Source organism: Physella acuta, unplaced genomic scaffold (assembly GCF_028476545.2).
Source record: "Physella acuta isolate Inbredline_101_S28 unplaced genomic scaffold, ASM2847654v3 ptg000378l, whole genome shotgun sequence".
NCBI lineage: Eukaryota > Metazoa > Mollusca > Gastropoda > Physidae > Physella > Physella acuta.
Window position 1 is genome coordinate 683,409 of NW_026731897.1, and position 21,398 is coordinate 704,806.

The 21,398-nt window shown below is 37.5% G+C and overlaps 1 protein-coding gene and 1 pseudogene across 1 annotated transcript; both read right to left on the bottom strand.

Annotated features, from left to right (window-relative positions):
* Positions 1-1,798: 1,798 nt before the first annotated feature.
* Positions 1,799-11,530, bottom strand: LOC131941931 (uncharacterized). The gene is made up of 7 exons (XM_059301554.1): positions 11,469-11,530; positions 10,123-10,215; positions 8,266-8,451; positions 7,212-7,364; positions 5,566-5,754; positions 4,779-5,009; positions 1,799-3,709 (listed from the first exon to the last, which is right to left on the bottom strand). The coding sequence occupies exons 1-7, from the start codon at positions 11,493-11,495 to the stop codon at positions 2,471-2,473; spliced, it is 2,118 nt and encodes a 705-aa protein (XP_059157537.1). The 5' UTR covers positions 11,496-11,530; the 3' UTR covers positions 1,799-2,470.
* A 3,724-nt stretch (positions 11,531-15,254) lies between these two features.
* On the bottom strand, positions 15,255-21,398 carry LOC131941958 (mediator of RNA polymerase II transcription subunit 27-like; annotated as a pseudogene).

Sequence of the window (21,398 nt, forward strand, 5' to 3'; positions counted from 1 at the left end):
GGGCTCTAGTCAATTAGGCTAACGGCAATAGGTTTCCCGAAAAAAATGTCCCATGTTCCATTAAAACGGCACCAGACATAATAACTCCTTCCGCAACAAAATAAAGAAATAAATTATAGTCCGTATCACTTGGTCGGCGTGGCTTCATTGAAACATTTTTGTATCGTTGAAATGTTAATGTTTAATTTAGTAGTTATCTATGTGTTACGCCTATACGGAATCAGAGGAGTGGGTTGTTACAACACAGTGACTATCAGACGCGAGAAGGCTTAGGGACCGTGGGTACATTTTAAGTTCATAACGGGGCTGTTTTATCGGGGCCTTTTTGTCGCCACTTGCTCTATGTTCTTGTCTTTTTTAAATTATGAACCGTCATCATTCAGGTGGGCCCATTGTGTAGAGAAGTGACACGAATGAAACGTCATAAAATAGCTGCATACCGGTGCTCCTCCACGGTAAATCTTTTTTAAATATACCAACAACACAACCACAAAAGAAACACACAAACACAATGCAAACACAAATGAAAACACAAATGCAACACTCAAACACAAAAGAAAAAACAAACACAAATAAAACGCAAATGAAAACACCAACACAATGCAAACACATACTCAAAAAACACAAACGAAAGAACATACACATCACTCATAACATAAACACTACTTAAATGCAAACATAAACGTACAGTGCTCACAGTTTAGCCCGGGGCGCCAAATCGCAACTTGTCCAAACGGCAACGGACGCGCCAGATTTAGTAAATGACTATAAAACCCCCAGCTTGTCCGCAAACGGAAAGTTAGATTAATAATTAGTAAACAGTACGTTCAGTGTATTAAATAAATAAAAGGCGGTATTTAAAATTTCCGTGTTTTACCTACCATATTGCACTTATCAATTCATGCATTTTTTCAGTACTTTAAATTTTTAAAAATTAAAATAGAGTTTCATGACTAAAACCATTGCGCATCTAATGAACGTAATGACGCGTTTATAACAGTGCGGAATAAGTGATTACAAATTATAATTAGTAAACAGGATGTTTAGTGAAGAAAATAAATAAAAGATAGGCTTTTATCAATCCATGCTAATTATAATATTCCAACAATAATAAACTCTTACAATATTGTCCTCTGCAGATTTGCATTCATATTTTGCTAATTATATTATTCCAACAAGAGTTCCCTCTTGGAGATTTTTGCATTCACATTTTTGAACTAACGTGAGTTGAATTTATTTAAAAATTACCTCCCTTGGCAAAATTACAAAATGGTTTAATTAATTAATTGTTTCGAAATTACTATTATTAAAATGTATCTATTTTTTCTAGGAATCAAAACGATAATGATGTTTGACATTGATCCGTTTAATTAATATATTTTAGAAATTTGCGTTTATTTAATATTATCTTTACGTTATGCGCAAAAGAAAAACTGTAGCAACTATAAAATAAATTTAAGTCGATATATGAACAAACCTTCATTTTTTCTTATGATAAAACACTGCGATGCAAGTAAAAAGCACGACATGTGATGTGTTTACTTTTATGGTTCCAAAACCCATAGCGATGACGGAAGAAAGGACTGACACATTACCAGCCCGCTTTTATTATAGATTTATAAATGAATAGAATGGTATTTTAAAGACTTGTAAAACACAAAATATTGAAAGAATTTATGGAAAAAGATGTATTTTCATTAAATATATATTAATGCTTTTTATTGTAGAAAAGAATAATTAAAAGGTTATATCATTAAATTGACAGAATACTAATTGAATAGATATATGAAGAAATTTGATAAATTACTAAGTAGGTTAATATTTGCCTGATTGAAATATTTACATATACAAAAATATGTACAGAAAATGTTTTAAAAAACGCTTTAACCATTGATTTTCACCGGGTCAATAAAATATAGGAAACATATTGCTAATTATAATAAGATATTACATGAACATGATTGCAATAATTTCAATATTTTTTTCAATTACTGGGGATAATTGTAGCCAGATAATATAACCAGTTGAACTTGACTGTCCATTTAACAGGTGAAGTAGAGTTCACCTGTTTCTGTGACCGAGGGAGGTTAATGGATGGTCTGGTCAGCTGTTTGCCCATCGGCTTAGAATGTTCTGGACTAACAACACACATAAAATTAATGACGTGTTAAACAGATTTTAAGCTTTGAGTCTGATGTCTGAACTTAGCCGAGAAGCAGTCACTGAAAACCTAGTTGTATGTGGAGTGTGAGGAGTGTCTACCATTCAGGAACCAATCGCAGTATATTTTAGTGATGCTTACATAAAGCTACCTCCTCTCTAGGACCTTGCCGTGTAGTCAATTAATGTATAAACTGGACGGGGATTTTTTTAATTCCAAGTTCTTGTAATAAACATATTTAAAATTATTTTTCAAAAAAGAAATTTAAGTTAAAACATAGACTTTTGAGTTACACAACTATTTTTAGATTTAAATTTGGTCTTTGACGGAATCGAGGTTCGAATCTTCAGGTGGGCAGGCGTCCTCTTGTTCTGTGGTCAGACAGGACGTGTGTCCATCCCAACAGGGGACGGAACCCTTTCCATCACAGGAAAGGACGTGAAACCTGTTGTTGAAATATTTCACCCGCACCTGATGCGAGTGGGAGTTGTCTTCGCTGGTTGTTAGATCCAGGATCTGACCACGGAATAAGGCGAGCTGGTCATCTTCGGTCAACTCGATGGTGTGGACATGTTCCCCTGGGGGGTCCCTGGTCGCGACGCTGGTCAGAAGACGTAGGTGTGGTACAGCCTGAGGGGACCGTGGGGATATCATTTTGTTCATAGCCTTATCAGTAGATGGTTGTTTTTTGGAAGGTGCCGTTGTGGTTGAGAGCGGTTGTTTGGCCAATTTTTCCGTGAGGTACTTCTCATTGGTGTACATCTGCATGACGACTTTCTTCAGAGCGTTCAACTCTTTCCACACGGAACTACTTTCTCCGTGAACGGGGGCGACGGGGTAGCGCGTCCTCAATGATCCAATCCCTTGAATTTTGGGTAGAAATATCCTGACCCCTGATGCTGATACTTTCCTCACGACCCCTTCTTGATCAAGAACCCCGACTGATCCCTTTGTCGTGTCTGCTGGACTGACCCCCACCTCTGCCCCTGTGAAGAACTCGGTTGGGGTACGGTAATACAGCGAATAGTGGGTTCCGTTATACGCTGTGTTTGGTTTAAAGCCTCCTTTTCTCCCGTCGCTTGTAACAATGGCCGCCTCACTACCGTAGTGGTAGGTGATGTTGTAAGGATTCCAGTTGGTCAGCGGGGTCAGGTAAATGATCTCTAGCGGGATGGCGTAAGACATTCGTTTAACAACGGTGGTACATTTTCTTTTCTTGACACACTCTACCAGCGACACCGGTGCTATACTTTCCTGTGTGGTCTCAGCCATGAAGACGTTAGGATCGCTGTAGCCCCTCCTGCCCCCCGACAAGCCCATAGCATCAGCTTTTGCCACTCTATAACGACGGTGGTAGTAGCCGACGTTCAGCAGTGTGCCGTTGGTTCCTGTGGGATGCAGGTAGGTGGCGGCCATACTGGTATCGTGTAGAACGACGCCGTAGTTGTCTTTACCTGGCACCTCTGACATGAGCTCGTCCAGGTAGTTGTAATAGGTCAGTCTTCTGTCACTCGGTCCCAGGATGTTGAACCTTGCTGATCTGGTGTTCTAGGAGACAAACGTTCGAGCCTTAGTTTAGATATTTGGCCTATAATGTAATGATATTAAAGTCAGGGGAAAGAGGGAGTTCTTACACTAAAAAAGTTAACGCTTGTTGTTAATTAACAATTAGTGGGTTTTTTAAATCAAGAGAGAACTATTATTGTTGACCATACCTTTGCTAATTTAACTTTAAAATCTGATGCTCAACCTCCAACCCGCAATCCCTCGCCTATGAACCTGCTCCAACCCCAAACTTCACCATTTCATAGCCCAATGGACAAGATCGCCAAACAGTTGCCCAATGGACAAGATCGCCAAACAGTTGCCCAATGGACAAGATCGCCAAACAGTTGCCCAATGGACAAGATCGCCAAACAGTTGCCCAATGGACAAGATCGCCAAACAGTTGCCCAATGGACAAGATCGCCAAACAGTTGCCCAATGGACAAGATCGCCAAACAGTTGCCCAATGGACAAGATCGCCAAACAGTTGCCCAATGGACAAGATCGCCAAACAGTTGCCCAATGGACAAGATCGTCAAACAGTTGCCCAATGGACAAGATCGCCAAATTGTCGCCAAATGGACATGACTGTAAAACAATCGCTCTATCCCAATCATCCTGAACATTTCTTGGCTCCTAGAACTCAAAATTTTAACTTTTTTACATTCTACAGTTTCCTTACCACCGTAAACACTGTTTGGTGCAAATCAATATATTTCCTTTGTATTCCTAGATTTTACTCTTACCTTATACTCCTCTAGAGCAGGGGTCTCCAAACTTTTCAGTCCGAGGGCCGCATTAACTATCAAATTTCAGTTCGGGGGCCAGTTTCTTCCAGGCATGTCTTTGATTTTCTACGCAAAGTTCCTCAGCCATCACCAACAAACGTTTTTTCCGTGGACAAAAAGATCTCCGCGGGCCGGATGAGAGAACCTCGCGGGCCGCATTTGGCCCGCGGGCCGTAGTTTGGAGACCCCTGCTCTAGAGTGTAGCCATTGGGTAGCCTAACCGTTAACCTTACCTTATACTCCTCTAGAGTGTAGCCATTGGGCAGTATGACCTTTAACCTTACCTTATACTCCTCTAGAGTGTAGCCATTTGGCAACCTGACACTCAGGTCGTCTACAAGATTCAGGTATGACGTAGGCAGATCTTTAGACAGAGGGTGACAGGCGATCCTGTAGTTCCACTGAGCGTACACAGGTACCCCGTTCTCTGTGATGTTGATGATGGTGGTAGGGAGGTAGGCGAAGTTCTCTTTCATGCTCTTCTTACCAGTGTAGGCGGAGAAGCGAACCTTTTCCTAAGAAACAAAAGAGGACATATTTTAAGATTGTGAGCATAGAACCGGACCTGAGTAGTTGAAGTAGAGTACATGTGTTGTTCATGTTCCTGACATGTTTAGGCATCTGAAGATCAAATATTTTCACTCACCTGAAGGACAAATATTTTCACTCACCTGAAGGTCAAATATTTTCACTCACCTGAAGATCAAATATTTTCACTCACCTGAAGATCAAATATGTTCACTCACCTGAAGGTCAAATATTTTCACTCACCTGAAGATCAAATATTTTCACTCACCTGAAGGTCAAATATTTTCACTCAACTGAAGATCAAATATTTTCACTCACCTGAAGGTCAAATATTTTCACTCACCTGAAGATCAAATATTTTCACTCACCTGAAGATCAAATATTTTCACTCACCTGAAGATCAAATATTTTCACTCACCTGAAGATCAAATATTTTCACTCACCTGAAGATCAAATATTTTCACTCACCTGAAGGTCAAATATTTTCACTCACCTGAAGATCAAATATTTTCACTCACCTGAAGATCAAATATTTTCACTTACCTGAAGGTCAAACCAAGACGAGGCATCAATGGCGTGCCGGTCACTGAAGAACGGTTCTTCTATTTTGTTGGTGTTGGTGGTCCACGAACCTTCCATGTAGCAGAGCACAGGCTTGAAGTAAGGTCTGTAGTCCCTGGTCTGGTAGTTTTGTTCTTTCCATGCCTGGAACCATTCGCGGAGTTCCGCGATCTGGAGAAGGTGGGGTTTGTTGAATAAACGACATGAGGGCTACAAATCTCTCAAGTAATTTTTAGATCAAAATCGTAGTTTTTGTACTAGAGGCTTTAGAGTTGAAGATCCTTTTCAGCAAAGTCATGGGAATATGAGATCAACACTTGAAATTAAAAAAGAGATTCTTTCCAATAGAAATCAGATTATATTTTTTAAAGAAGTTCCCCGCTTGAATGAAAGTATGCTAAATATCCACCTATTTTAAGAAATAATGTAACGACGGGATCAAGAAACCCTCAAGCTCCTGTCTAGGGTTGTTGTGTAAGTATACCAAGCAGAGGTCTAGGGAACAAATACATCTTGGTAAGGTGAGGGGGGGAGGAGGCAAGCCCTTACAGAAGGGAAGTTTTTACAGCGCCAAAGGCTGGTTCTTTTATGACCTTTCAATTATTCTAAGCACATTTGTGATCTGTTCTTCAGATGTGTATCTAATATACGTCAATAGCATCTATTGAAGAAAATTATGTAAGGCTCTATTGTTGAACTTTACTTTAAATATGGGTACAATTTTTAAATATGATCGAAAGAAAAACATTTTAGACCGTATTCGTTCCTTGTTAAGATTGAAATATTTTAGTTCTCTATTAATTGTATTAGGGTCGGCGTTGTCGAATGATAGCGCTAGGCTGCTAGCCCCAACGTCTCGAGTTCGGAGTTCCGATTCGAAATTACAAGACGTCCCTGAGTCCACTCAGCTTTGATGGGTACCTGACTCACGTTGGGGAAAGTAAAGGCGGCTGGGCATAGTGCTGACCGCATCATCGCTTCAAATGTCGAGGTCAAGAAACATTTGAACTATTCTTCGCCTGCCCACAGGATCGTGAGGGGAATTTTACTTTACTTTATTACATGTATTAGATCGTAAGGCAGGGTAACAGCATTTAAGCCTTAAGCTAATGTTGTTTTAATAGATCGAGTGATCACCAATCTTAGGGCTTCGTGCTAGAGTAAGTGCGAGTAGGGGAAACCACTGTTTCAAGCAAATCTATCTTTGTTGTACATGTAGGGGAAACCACTCGAGTAAATCTATCTTTAATGTAGATGTAGGCAGTGTTTCTTCCAGACTTTTTTCTCCGGGGGGGGGGGGGGGATTTGAAATTTTCGGGGGGGGGGCGGTAGACTTTCTTCGGGGGGGGGGGCGGATACTGTTAAAAGTATATATTTTCTATATAGATTATATAAATTTCATTTCGTTCGGGGGGGGGGGGGGGGGCGGTAAAATTTTTTCGAAGAGATGCCTGGAAGAAACTCTGGATGTAGGGAAACCACTGTTTCAAGTAAATCTATCTTTGTTGTACATGTAGGGGAAACCACTCGAGTAAATCTATCTTTAATGCAGATGTAGGGGAAACCACTCTGTCGAGTAAATCTTTAATGCAGATGACATTGGCAGTTACACACAGGTGTGTACATACCTGCTCCTGGACTGTCGGTTTTTCAAGGACCTCGGGCGGAACAGGTGGGAAGGGAATCTCAGTCATCTGATTGTAGTTTCCGGTCTGCGTGCTGGGCATGCGCAGGAGGTAGTCGTTGTGGCGGGTACGGAACTCCACACCGTTGAGCACATACTACAAAACAAAACATCCGTCAGTTTAAAAACGTGTATGGGTTCATGTATTAAAGGGGACTAACTAGAAATATTTTCTTAGAATAGAATAAAACCCTTCATGTACGTCACATTAAACAACATAAGGTTTAAGTGCCTGGCCAACTTTTAAAGTGTTTACGGTGATTTATGTCACCGCGCTCTGCGTCACGTAGTTAGCCAAATTTAGGGTGTTGTTCGTTGACTGACCTAACATGTCATTACAGGTTGACTGACCTAATATGTCATGTTCAGGGTTGAATGACCTAACATGTCATATACTGTATTGACTGACCTAACATGTCATATACAGGGTACATTGACCTACAATCCCACCATCCCATGGGCCCACCTAGAAACAAAACACCTACAATCCCTGTTTTTGCAGACAATTTGCATATTTTAGAATTCATCTAACTTGGATGTGTCAAGATATGATACTCTACCTATAAGGTATAAACCTGGCCCCCTCGTTCACCTTGACGTCAGTAAATCGTCAGTCAACTAACGCTTCAAAGAAAATAATTCTATTGATAGCAATCTTCCAGCTTCTCCTATAGCCTGGGGTGATCAATGATTAATTTTTTTTTTAATAAAAAATACTACTCATGACGAAGTCAAAGATTTTAAGCGATTAATTTAAATCTTTTTAAAACTGCGCATTGATGATAAGAGATATTATACGATTTCTTAAGTGATTTTTTTATAACACAATCGGAGATTGAAATCATATCTTTTTAGGATTAAAGCCTTCTGGGAGTTTTCTTTGTTAAATTACGTAATGATCTTAACTGGACAAGCCATCATCCAATTGTACTACGTAGAAGGCGAATCGCCCCGGGCTGAGGGTCGCTGCTGATGACGCAATTATCACGCCTACTGACCTGTCCTTCACCTTGACCCACTGTGAGCATGGTGTTGGAGTGGTCGTGTATGGAGCTGATAGATCTCCCGCTGTGGGTGTTGACGTAGAAGTTCTCTGGTCCGTCCGCGTCAACTCTGATTTGTTTGATGCCGGAGCCGCCGTCTGCTCGTATCTTTTCTTCTGCTGCAAACTGTTGCAACATCACCTGCAAGAACATACAACAGTAGACATCACCTGCAAGAACATACAACAGTAAACATCACCTGCAAGAACATACAACAGTAGACATCACGTGCAAGAACATACAACAGTAGACATCACGTGCAAGAACATGCAAAACGTCACATGCAAGAACATACAACAGTAGACATCACGTGCAAGAACATGCAAAACATCACTTACAAGAACAAACAACAGTAGACATCACCTGCAAAACATCACATGCAAGAAAATACAAAACATCACATGCAAGAACATACAACAGTAGACATCACCTGCAAAAAACATGCTATTGTATGGTTATTGTCTGGCTGATTACGATGTATAGCTGATTACGATGTATAGCTGATTACGATGTATAGCTGATTACGATTTATAGCTGATGTATGTCTGATTACGATGTAGGGTTGATGTATGTCTGATTACGATGTATGGTTGATGTATGTCTGATTACGATGTAGGGCTGATGTATGTCTGATTACGATGTATAGCTGATGTATGTCTGATTACGATGTATAGCTGATGTATGTCTGATTACGATGTATGGTTGATGTATGTCTGATTACGATGTATGGTTGATGTATGTCTGATTACGATGTATAGCTGATGTATGTCTGATTACGATGTTTACTTGTGTGTATCTCTTGTTAAGTAACACCCCCCCTGCCCCCCCCCCTCCCCCAACACAAACAAAAATAACCCAAGGCGTGAGAAATGACTGACACGACTCCACTGACCGTTGGGGCGTCATGACGTCACCCAACATCCATCAATGTCGAAACACTCAGGTAAGGAAATAGACTGTCGTGAGGAACCTCCGCTAAATCTCACCTCGCTAATTAGTCTAATTAACTTCCTGGCGTGCAATTAATATTACACAACATTTTAAAATTATATATTTTAGTCGTCTGTAGAAAAAAAGGATTCTGATGAAGTTTTGGGACTATCTCAGACCCACCTGTGTAAATATACACAACTGTCTCAAATAGACCCACCTGTCTTAAACCTGATCTAGCGGTCTAAAGTAGATCTACCTTATCTAGATTTGACCCACCTGTTTACATAGAACCACCCCTTTAAAATAGACTCACTTGTCTAAAATAGACTCACTTGTCTAAAATAGACTACCTGTCTAAAATAGATTCACTTGTCTAAAATAGACTACCTGTCTAAAATAGACTCACTTGTCTAAAATAGACCACCTGTCTAATATATACCAACCTGTCTAGATTTGACCCGCCTGTTTACATAGACCCACCTGTCTAAAATAAATCTACCTGTCTAAAATAGATATACCTGTCTAAAAAAATTATACCTGTTTAAAATAGACCCATCTGTCTAAAATAGACCCACCTGTCTAAAATAGACCCATCTGTATAAATTAGATCTACCTGTCTAAAACAGATCCACCTGTCTAAAATAGATCTACCTGTCTAAAACAGATCCACCTGTCTAAAATAGATCCACCTGTATAAAACAGATCCACCTGTCTAAAATAGATCCACCTGTCTAAAACAGATCCACCTGTCTAAAATACATCCACCTGTATAAAACAGATCCACCTGTCTAAAATAGATCCACCTGTATAAAACAGATCCACCTGTCTAAAATAGATCTGCCTGTCTAACATAGATCCACCTGTTTAAAATCGACTCACCTGTCTGGATAGTGCCGCTACCACATTTTTCAACTGATCGATTGTTGTTTGTTCTAGACTGGTCACGTGACCAAAGGCGAAGGTCACCACGATCTAAAAAAAAAAAGTTCCACTTTGATCAAGACACTGTGTAATTTATTTCTCCAGACTTTACACAACAATTACCATATCATGTATTTACCTGAAACCGCGTTACCTTAGAAGCGGTAAGGACGTGGCGGACTCCTTGCAAATTTCTACAAATAAACACTGGTGTACTTTTAACTGTTCATCACACAACAATTACTGTCAGCAATATAAATCTTCACCGCCGGTTTCTTTATTTTTCTTCGGTTTTTCAAATAGAAAATAAAGCGTAGGCTATTTACATCTATTTATGCTGTTCCGTTCTTTGATATACTTCCCGTGTCTTTCATCTCGTTTTCATAAGTTTCATGTCATTTTCAATTTCTCGACGTCATGTACATTTGGGTCTCTTTTTTTCTTAATTATGCTGATTCAGTGTAAATAGTGTCTTGGTAATACTTGATGATACTTCTTCAACGAATGGCATATCCATCTCAGTTTTTTTTTTTTTTTCTAAATTTCTAGTTGAACATGATTTGTTAACAAACTGTTGTTTTAGGTGCTTTGTAAAAACAAAGGTTTGTTTCGTGTTTCGACAATTTTCCTTTTGGATCTTCTTCGTTCTTAATTTTAGCGATGGAAGAATACGTGTCAACTGGTTATACGCCATTGAGGCCTCTAACTCCGATTTCAGCCTGCTTTTCTTTTTGGTTTCGCTTCCATAGCCTTTGTCCAACCAAGAACAAACTACAAGGCTTTTAAATGATGTCAGCTTTTAAAGGTAAAGTAGAAACGAAAACATTTTTTTAATAACTCCCAATGCTTATTCAGACATTTGGCTTCTACTTATTTTTGAAACGTAATTAATTAACGCAATTTTGTTTGGTTAATACCAATCCGATCAAACTTAAGGACATATTAAATCAAGCCTCACAACGTAAAGGCCAAGATAGGCCAAGGCCACAATAGGTAAAAGCCAAGTTGAATCAAGGCCACACAAAAATTAGGCCGTGTAAAGCCATTAAGCCAGGTCTAAAAGTTTGCCAGGGCATAAAATTTGCCAGGGCTTAAAATACGCTTCGATAAACTCTAAAACAAATGTTAAAGATACATGTTGGTTCACAAGTGTATACAACAAAACTATTTTCAGAATGGCTGTCTTAGTAAATTCATTAGTTAGCTTCATTTTTCATCGTAAGACATAGATATACACTCAACTGAAATTCTAACAATTCAAACGTAACTACACATCAGTAAATTATTAAAGGGCCGCAACTTACCAGGGCTGTTAAACCAACGAGAGACATTGTCAGGTTTGGATTACCTTCCTTCGTCAGGCGATTTTATAGCCTCAAGTATATTCCCCCTACCCCCTCGCTTAGACACTTGCGTCAATCTTTTAAAGACGTGTTTTTTTTTGTTTTTTTTTAATGTATCCTGTTGAACTGAATTTTTGTATTCGGTACTAGTTCACTCATATGGACGTATATAAATTGTATATACATATGCGTATTCACCGAACCCTTCTTAATGGTTCTGATCATCCACGCTGATAAAATCCGATCGTGAATCTTATGAGTCTGGGGTGTGTCTTATCTCCGCGAACCCCTGAGTCTAACTCACCAAACCACTTGGGTTCAATCGATATATCAGCCGTCCCGGCCAGGTTCTGCACTGGCCTCTGAGAAAAAGCTACCTGTAAAGGACCATTACTTGTGTGTTTATTCAGCAACATGTACCCGGCATGGACGTTAGACAAAAGAACACATGACCTTAAACCCAACACTAACTTTAAACTTAACATTAACCACAACCAACCAAAACCTAACCACAAACACAAAACCAAACGCAAACATAACACAAACACAAACGCTAACTAAAACACAAGCCCAAACGCAGACAGAAACCTAAACACAACGAAAGCACAAAAACAAAGGCAAACACAAATGTAAACATAAACAAAAGCGCAAACAGTAACGCATTTAAAAAAGCAAACACAAACAAAAATGCAAACACAATCTCGAACATAAACAGAAACACAACCCAAACACAAATGCAAACACAAACACAAATACAAACGCAAACGCAAACCTAAACGCAAACAATTACGCGGAACATAAACATGAATTAAAATGCAAACATAAACGCATACTGCTAACAGTATAGCCATTGGCGCCAAATCGCCTGATACTTCTTAGTAAACGACTATAATACTAAATCTTACCCATAGTCTATTCAACTCACTAAACCGAACGTAGGCGCTATAGCGCACACAGGAAGACCCTGGGCGCCAAATAGCAACCTGTCGGGGCGCCGGAAGATGCTCGGATTCGATTTAGTTAAGGACTATATTAACCCTTCTTATCCATAGTCTATGGAACTCACTAAACCTAACGTAGGCGCCATAACACACATGGGAGGGTCCGGGGCGCAAAATAGCAGCACCCTGTTAGGGCGCCGAAGGACGCACTTATTCCATTTAGGTAAGGACTATGATTATCTTTCTATCAATAGTCTTTCGCACTGTTTAAAACTAACGTTTACCATAACGCCCAAGAATAGCCCAGGACGCCAGAGCGAACCCTGCCGCGGACAAACATGCCTGATTCAATTTAGTGAACAACTATAAAACCCCAGCTTGTCCGCAAACCGACAAATAGAAGCAAACACAGACGACATTTAGGAGCGGCTTCTAAAGTGTTATTGATTAAAAATAATAATTAGTAAACGGTACGTTCAGTGTATAAAATAAATAAAAGGCATTATTTAAAATAGCCGTGGTGTTTTACCTACCACATAGCACTTTATTAATCCAAGCTAATTATATAATATTTTTTTCCAACACCAAAACAAACTAATGAAAGGTATCCCCTCCTCCCCCCTGATGTAATGCTTTTTTTTCTTAAAAGGAAGTAAAAGCATTTGTTGTGATCTATCAAGAGAAGTAATTGGTAATAAAGGAACAAAGTGAAGTAATTTTTACACTTTTTAAATTTTTCTAAAGGGAGATAACATTTTCTTTGACTTTTTTTTTACTTCACATGATGTTAATTAAACTTATACTTTTCGGAAATGGTATTTGTTTTACAAAACCTAATATCATAATTTTTTAAATTATTAATTTAGATAATAAACACTTTAGATGTATTTCAGTGTGGCGTTCAAGTCGAGTTTTTTACTGTATTCATCTTTAAGGGCAGGTTAAACCCCCCCCCCCCCCCCCAAAATACATATTTAAGTCAGAAATGTTGATTTTTGAACATCTATTGTTTCTGAAACTACATTCAATTCTGAACATTTTTGTATAATCATTTTGCAAAATTTCGTATTGCTAGTATTTTTTATAATTTTTTAATCAATGAGACTAATGACGTAATTCACCTATATTAAGCAACATTTAGCAACATAAAAATTAAAAACTAACTAAAATAGATGTTCTTATTGCTGAGTAAGAGGCTCCACATGCAATTTATGTAACTGGGAGGTTTTAAAAATGACTTATTAGGTATAGTTTTCGCTTTTTCTCGTTTTTTTTTTCAAATTTAGTATATTTTTCACTATTTAGCGTTTTTCTCAAAATGTTACTTTTCAACAAAATTGTACCAGTTAAATCACTATAACTCAAAAACTACTTGAGATATTTAGCTTGTAAAGTTGAACTAAAAGAATTTCTATATCTTTGAAACTTCTCATTTTATAAAAAAAAAGCTAAGTCTACTCCCTACTTTTTGGAAAAATTTTAGGTCTCACATTTAAAAAATTTGGCTAAAATCCATTTTTTATTATTTTCTAATTGTTTTAGTTCATCTTTTTTGTAATTGCGTATATTACACTATATTAAAGATTTTTGTTATTCTGACAAACAGAAGCTGTGTTATTTTGATTTCAATGAGAGCTAATTTTGAGCTATTTTACCCTAAAAGTGACACTTTTTAGAAAATATTTTCACAAAACCATAACTTTTTAGTGATTTTTTTGCATTTTTTTCATATACTATGCTAGTTACACCGTCCTTATCACTCAAAAAAGGCCTTACACCTAAATTTCAATTTGGGGGTTTAACCTGCCCTTAACCATGGGTCTGGTCTGTGTCCCCTATCACATACATACATACAGAGTCACATATATATAGATACACCCGTAGGAATCAAGCTTCAATATTTTGATTTCAAGTCACAAGATTAGCTCCGTATTCGCAACGACCGCTGACTAAGTCACTGATTTTCGAAGATCGAACCCAATCAATGAACGCACCTTAATCACACTACCCTAAAGTGTCAGCCGGTAAAACGTCATGACACAAAGAATTTTTAAAAAAATAAGTGTTTATTTTTAGCCAGACTGTAGGTTAACATGAGTGGCAGTATTGTCTAGAATATTTGTGTAATGCGCAATAAGAATACAAATAGTAGTTTAGGATTATGTTTAGTATTGTGTTGAAATGTCCCTGTTTTTCCCATAAAATACAAAGATTATATAGGGAAATACGACTGGTCAGTTTTTACCCATTTCCCGATTTTTCCCAGTTTTTTGTGACATCCCAAGGCGTTCTCCTACCACCTCACAAAATTTCAAGGGGGGTTGTCGGAGGAAATTTATTTTCGTAATAGAGCTCATATAAAGAGAATTTCACTCGCGGTCATGTTTTAGCCCTCGTCGAGTGAAACCGACAGGTCTGCCATACGGCCAAGCCATTTACCTATAAGCATGCCAAACATTAGCCAGATGTAAAGAGGGTAAGTGCCCTAAAATCCCTTTTTAAATTACCCTCTGTTTTTCCCATAAAATACAAAGATTATATAAAGTGGCGGAACTAGAAAAAAAGGGCCACCCCGCAAAAACTGTTAGCCCCCCCCCCCCCATATATATAATATAGGCCTATATATGATATGATATATATATATATATATATATATATATATATATATATATATATATATATATATACAATCACAAAATACAAAAATTAGGATACTCATTGCTGGCCTGTTCGGGATTTGAAACACATAAATTTAAAATAATTTCAACATCAGGTCATGTGTGTAAGTGCTTTTTTTTTTTTCAAAGTAAATTTATGTACAATGTATAGCTTATAACGACAATAATAAAAATGGACAATTATTCACTAATTCCTTTCTCACAAAATATGTACATCCCAATGTTAACATACGTACATACATACATTCTACAGTGGAACTATGTATGTAATACAACCCATATTGGAAACTTGGAACTATTTACATCCGGCACAGATCATGAAATGCTTCTCTACTGCGATAGTCCCGCCATGTTGGTAGCATATTGTTCTGTAAATATTTGCCACACTTCACACTTGGAGCTGAAAACAAATTGCCAAACCCTTCCAGCAACAGCACAAATGATTTTACAGCTATTTCTGGTATGGCTGGTGCATAGTAATGCAAAGATGCAGCAACTGCATGATGTGTAATCTTTTGGAAAACTTGATAACGAGAATTGGACCAAATATCAAACTGGCCATCTTCAGTTTGAAAGGTTTCGTCAAACCCTTTCACTTTAACCCATTCAATTGTCAGACCACGCAATACAACATTTGCTCTTAGTGTTCGCCTCAATTCAATCTGCTTGACACCACAGCTTCCAAGAGATCGTGTCAGAGTAAAATTTGAGTTTGGGTATTTTTTATTTAATGCCATCACAAGATGCTCTACAGTTTGTGGTGATGCAAGACACGCAGCAAGCATGTTTTTTTTTGCTTCGGTATATTTGGGAGACTGTGTACGCCATTATTGTAACTGCTTGCTGTGCAAGCTCATGCATCTTGTTGGTCCATGTGTAAAACTGCAACAGCTGAGAATGTGTGACTGCATTTTTATCAACGGGATCAAGACTGAGGTTGTCTATATTGGAAAACACTTGAACAGGACCAATATTTGCCCCCCTTTTCAAATTACTGAAATCACGGCTAATTGTCTAAGGATTGTTTTAGCGTTTTTAATATGGCTCTGTGTTTTTCATGTTGTTCTTCAGTTTTCTAAATATTTGTTATAGCAGCTTCTTTTTTATTTGATGAAGTGCTTTTTTCTTTCGAAACGTCTTTATTACCCGTTCCTTCTTCATCTTTGTCAGTGTTGTCTTCCACACATGTGTGTAAGTGCTTTTTTTTTTTTTTTTGTAAGTGCATAAAATCAGTTTTAATTAATTTTTGATAGAAGCCCTCTTAACAACTAATCGGTCAAATTAATATAAAACATAAAAGCTTTGTATAAGTACTGGTGTCTCGTGTTATGTTTATTTTATGTTTTTTTTTGTATTTATATTATTAATTTTTTAATTATTATTGATTTAGTACATTTCCTTTTTATGGTATGTCATTCTTTAGTAATTACTTATCATTAAATAATAATTAAGAGAAGTAATTGGTTTTTAATTTGTTTTGTACAAATATATTAAAAGGAGCTTATTATTACCCCTATTAGACTATTTTGAAAAAAAGGGAAATAAGTCTTGGAAGTGGTTTGAACATTTGCTTATCTTTGATAAGTTTAATTGTAGGAGAAAGACTCGGCTTTCACAGTGGTTTAAAAACAAAGGGAAAAAGAATATACAAGAGCGTAGGGCGGTGTCTATAGAATAAAGATAATCCAACCGCAGCTACGGTATTTTTTTTACAAAACAACTATCAAGTTAAAATTAAAAGAAAATGTACATTTTTTAAAACTATATTTTTTTTTATTATGGTCGGCTCTGGGCCCCTAAATGGCGTGCCCCCCGCATTGCGGGGTCTGGCGGCACTATAGTTCCGCCCCTGATTATATAGGGAAATACAACTGGTCAGTTTTGACACCTTGCGAAGTTTTCCCAGATATGCCGAGTTTTTTGTGACACCCCAAGTCGTTCTCCTACCACCTCACAAAATTTCAAGGGGGGGTCGTCGGAGGAAATTTTTTTTCGTAATATAGCCCATATAAGGCGCCGGTCAGTCGAGGTCAGTTTTGACCCCCTGTTCGTAGACCTTTCGGCCAAACCGTCACCGGCCTTCGTGTTTTATCGCCCCAAGGCACCATCGTGCCAAATTAGATATATATATATATTTGATATATATATATTTGATATATATATATATATATATATATATATATATATATATATATATATATATATATATATATATATGAATAAGTGTAGGTAATTATGTGTATCTGTGTTATTGCTTGAGTGTGTGTGTATTTCTGTGTGTGTGTCTGTGTTTTACTGTGTATATGTAGAATTTCGAATAATGAAGAGAAAATAATATTTGGCGCATAATAATAATGTCTTAAGTCGGTCGATTACTTTGGTTAGAAAAGTCTTTTCAATTGTTTGATTTAAGACACGAACGCGCTTAGCCAATGTTTTAAGCTGAACTTGTTGCTATTATTCTGACAAATTTTTAAAAGGGTTAAGGTTTTAAAAGTTAATTGATTTCAGATTAGTAATTTAAAGATCGCCTTTACGGGTTTTGAAATAAAAGGTTGGTAGTGTACAGAGGGAATGGTTGAGGAGTTTCTTGGAATAGAGAGCTAACACTTGTAATGGAACTTATGTCATGTTTCCTCATCTTATCAGTTAGTTTTATTTTTAACTTTAAAAAAAAGCCTCAACATCTCAAGGTATTCCATCTACAATTACTTTTTTTTTTAATTGAACATAGACTTTAATTGTTTTTTAGCATTTTTAATAGTGTTCTTTTTTTTTTTTTTTTTTTTTGTACACAAACTGAAATAAGAAATCCATATTTTAATTTTAATGTTTTTAGCATAAGTGACAAGATAAACTATCAATCTTGTTATCCCATCAGTCCCTTTGGCTAAACTCTGGGTGACAGTACTAGTGTATGTTTGTCACAAGAATCTGTCACATTATGTGACACGTTCTGTCGTGCCTGGAATTTTTTTATTTAAATCTGCCTGTAATGAATCGATAAATTCAATAAAAACGTGCTAATTTAAATTTATCGTTTACTTTTTAAAAAATGGTAAGTTGAAAATCTTAAATTTAAAAAAAAAACAAAATAAAGTATAGACGTTGAATTAATCAATAAGCCAGGTAAAATTACAGCACAGAAACAGCAGGTAAAAATGTGTTGAATGGGAGAGTGGTATGTTTGAGATGTGCCCTTGTTTTAAATTAAGGGAGTTGTCGAACTTTGTGTGCCTTCGGGTGTAAGCTGGTAAACCTGGTTAAGGAGCACTTGGTAGGTTTTCATAGGCAGGTGGGCTGAAGGGTTGTCATTAGAGGCCATAGAGGGTTGTCAGTAGAGGACATAGAGGGTTGTTAGTAGAGGACATATAGGGTTGTCAGGAGAGGACATAGAGGGTTGTCAGTAGAGGACATAGAGGGTTGTCAGTAGAGGGCATAGAGGGTTGTCAGTAGAGGACATAGAGGGTTGTCAGTAGAGGACAGAGGGTTGTCAGTAGAGGACATTGGGTTGTCAGTAGAGGACATAGAGGGTTGTCAGTAGAGGACATAGAGGGTTGTCAGTAGAGAACATAGAGGGTTGTCAGTAGAGGACATAGAGGGTTGTCAGTAGAGAACATAGAGGGTTGTCAGTAGAGAACATAGAGGGTTGTCAGTAGAGGACATAGAGGGTTGTCAGTAGAGAACATAGAGGGTTGTCAGTAGAGAACATAGAGGGTTGTCAGTAGAGGACATAGAGGGTTGTCAGTAGAGGACATTGGGTTGTCAGTAGAGGACATAGAGGGTTGTCAGTAGAGGACATAAAGGGTTGTCAGTAGAGGACATAGAGGGTTGTCAGTAGAGGACATAGAGGGTTGTCAGTAGAGGGCATATAGGGTTGTCAGTGTGGACATTAGGTGGATGGTTTCTAGTAGCAGGTTCTAGGTAGAGGGTTGTCAGTAAGGGCGCAGAGTTTTTAATGGGGACATCATGTGGATGGTTGTCAGAAGAGGGTTGTCAGTGAGCACTCAGAGTACTGTCAGTGTAGATAAAGCGATTATAGAGCCTGTCAGTCAGGATACGATTAAATCTAAAAAAAAAAACATCAAACTCAGTTTTTACATGACGGTTGGCGGTAAACTAAGACATGTGTAGTACTAAAAATAAACACGTTTATTACCTGTCAATCTATGGTCAAAAAATGTGTTAAACAATACGAGATTTAAAAATTGATGAGTGATGACGTAGTTTTACATTTTTTAAAGTAACTAGCCGTCCCGGCCAGGCCCTGCTCTGGCTTCTGTGAAAAACCTTTCTGTTAAAGACCATTACCTGTGTGTTTAGTAATCATCATAAACCCGGCATTGCCCACCCAAACCACAACCAACCAAAACCGAAACAACAAAACGCAAACATAACGCTAACACAATTACAAATACAAACGAAAACAAAAACTTAACAACAAACACAACCACACCCACAAACACCAATACAAACACAAAGAAAAAAAACAAACAAAAAAGCAAACGAAAACAAAAACCTAACAACAAACCCAACCACAAACACCAATACCAACAAAAAAAATCAACGAAAAAAGCAAACGAAAACAAACCAAATCCAAACGCAAAACCAACCAAAAACACAAATACAAACCCAAACAAACAAAAAACACAAACAAAAACGAAAAAAGAAAGAACAAAAACGAACCAAATTAAAACGCAACCACTAACGCAAACCCACCTAAAAACAAAGAAAACACTAACGCGAACATAAACGCCCGGGGCGGAATCACCTGTTTTAGCTTAATGAACGACTATAGTACCCCAACTTATTCACAGTCTTTTGCACTCACTTAAACGAACGCGCCTGTTTCAATTTAATAAACAATTTTAATACTCCAAGCTTATCCGTAAAATACCTACAACATTTGCACTTGATCAATCCCCGCTAATTATGTAATTATTTTTTTTCCCAACACCAAAACAAAGTAATTAAAAAGTAAATTATTTTCACGGAATGCAATGGTTTTTTTATAAAGGGAAGTAATTGTGTTTTTCCTAATTTATCAAAGGGAAGTAAGTGCTATAGGACTAAATAAAGACATAATTAGAATTTTTGTAAAAGATGATATTTTTTTTAAAACTTGTGTTTAATGAACATGCCGATAATTATTACTATAATTTGAAAAATGAAAATTATTTCCCAACACTTTCAATGGTAATTTTTTAGCTCATAAATTTAGACAAATGCGCACGATAATTTTTCTAACACTTAAAATCGTACAATTCCAACGACATACAAATGCATTACATACAGAACTGAGCTTTATATATTAGATTAAATAAAATTGAATTTAAAAAGGTATTTAGCATTTTTAGGGACCTGTTCTTTTGTGAATTGTAATAAATGTTGACCAATTTGTAGTGGTTTGTACACAGAAATATTTCATTTGTTCGTCATTGGGATGGTGGTGGGGTGATGGTTGGTTTGTCGAATCTTAAAAATGGTGAAAAAAGACATCACTATGGTTGTTGACTGACCATTAGGCTAATTTTATGATTAGGTTTAGGATTTTTTTTTTAAAGCACTACACTCGTAATCAAATTTTAATTATTTTTTTTCTCGTTTGATTATCCTCTGATTGACCTCACATGAACTCATCGTCTGGCTTTCTTTTTCTGTCTGTTTCTTCTTAAAGCGGCGTCTACGCTGTCACCTCACCCACCCAGCCTCCCATTGCCACACATCGCACAAAAAGTCACAAGCCCCCCCCCCCCCATCCCCCCGGTCAAAAGTGCAGATGTTTAAAAACAGCTTTCGTTTATAAACTGTTAACTGAGCTTGATGAACATAAAGTATTTAGAAATTTTCAGTATACAATTTACAAAATAGAAAAAAAAATCTGTTAACAAAGCAAAAAAAATAAAAGGTCATATTTTTTATTTTTTTTTTAAATTTCCAGAGTGTGTCTTCAAATTTTCTGACCCTCCTTACCCCTTTCCCACACACACACATCTAACATCTAATACCGCATCATCATTAAAGTCCGACCACGCCCCACCCCCACCCCACCACTAACTCCGGAATGTGACGTCGTTTATGGACCCCCCCCCCCCCCCCGTAACAAGGCACTTCAGGATCGTCAACGGCACGTGACTGTGTACACAGTCTAGAGCAGACAAATACTTTCAGCATTCTGATCAAAGTTGATTGCTGTAGCGCTTCATCTTCATGTTAAATTAGTGTCATTTTAACCCTCGCCATACTGTTAGTCTTACCTTAACCCTCGCCAT

Coding starts and splice junctions, on each gene's coding strand:
- LOC131941931 (XM_059301554.1), bottom strand. CDS start 11,495: ATGTCTCTCGTTGGTTTAACAGCCCTG. Junction 10,216..11,468: donor TCGTTGGTTTAACAGCCCTG/GTAAGTTGCGGC, acceptor TTTTTTTTTTAG/ATCGTGGTGACCTTCGCCTT. Junction 8,452..10,122: donor TAGCGGCACTATCCAGACAG/GTGAGTCGATTT, acceptor ATGTTCTTGCAG/GTGATGTTGCAACAGTTTGC.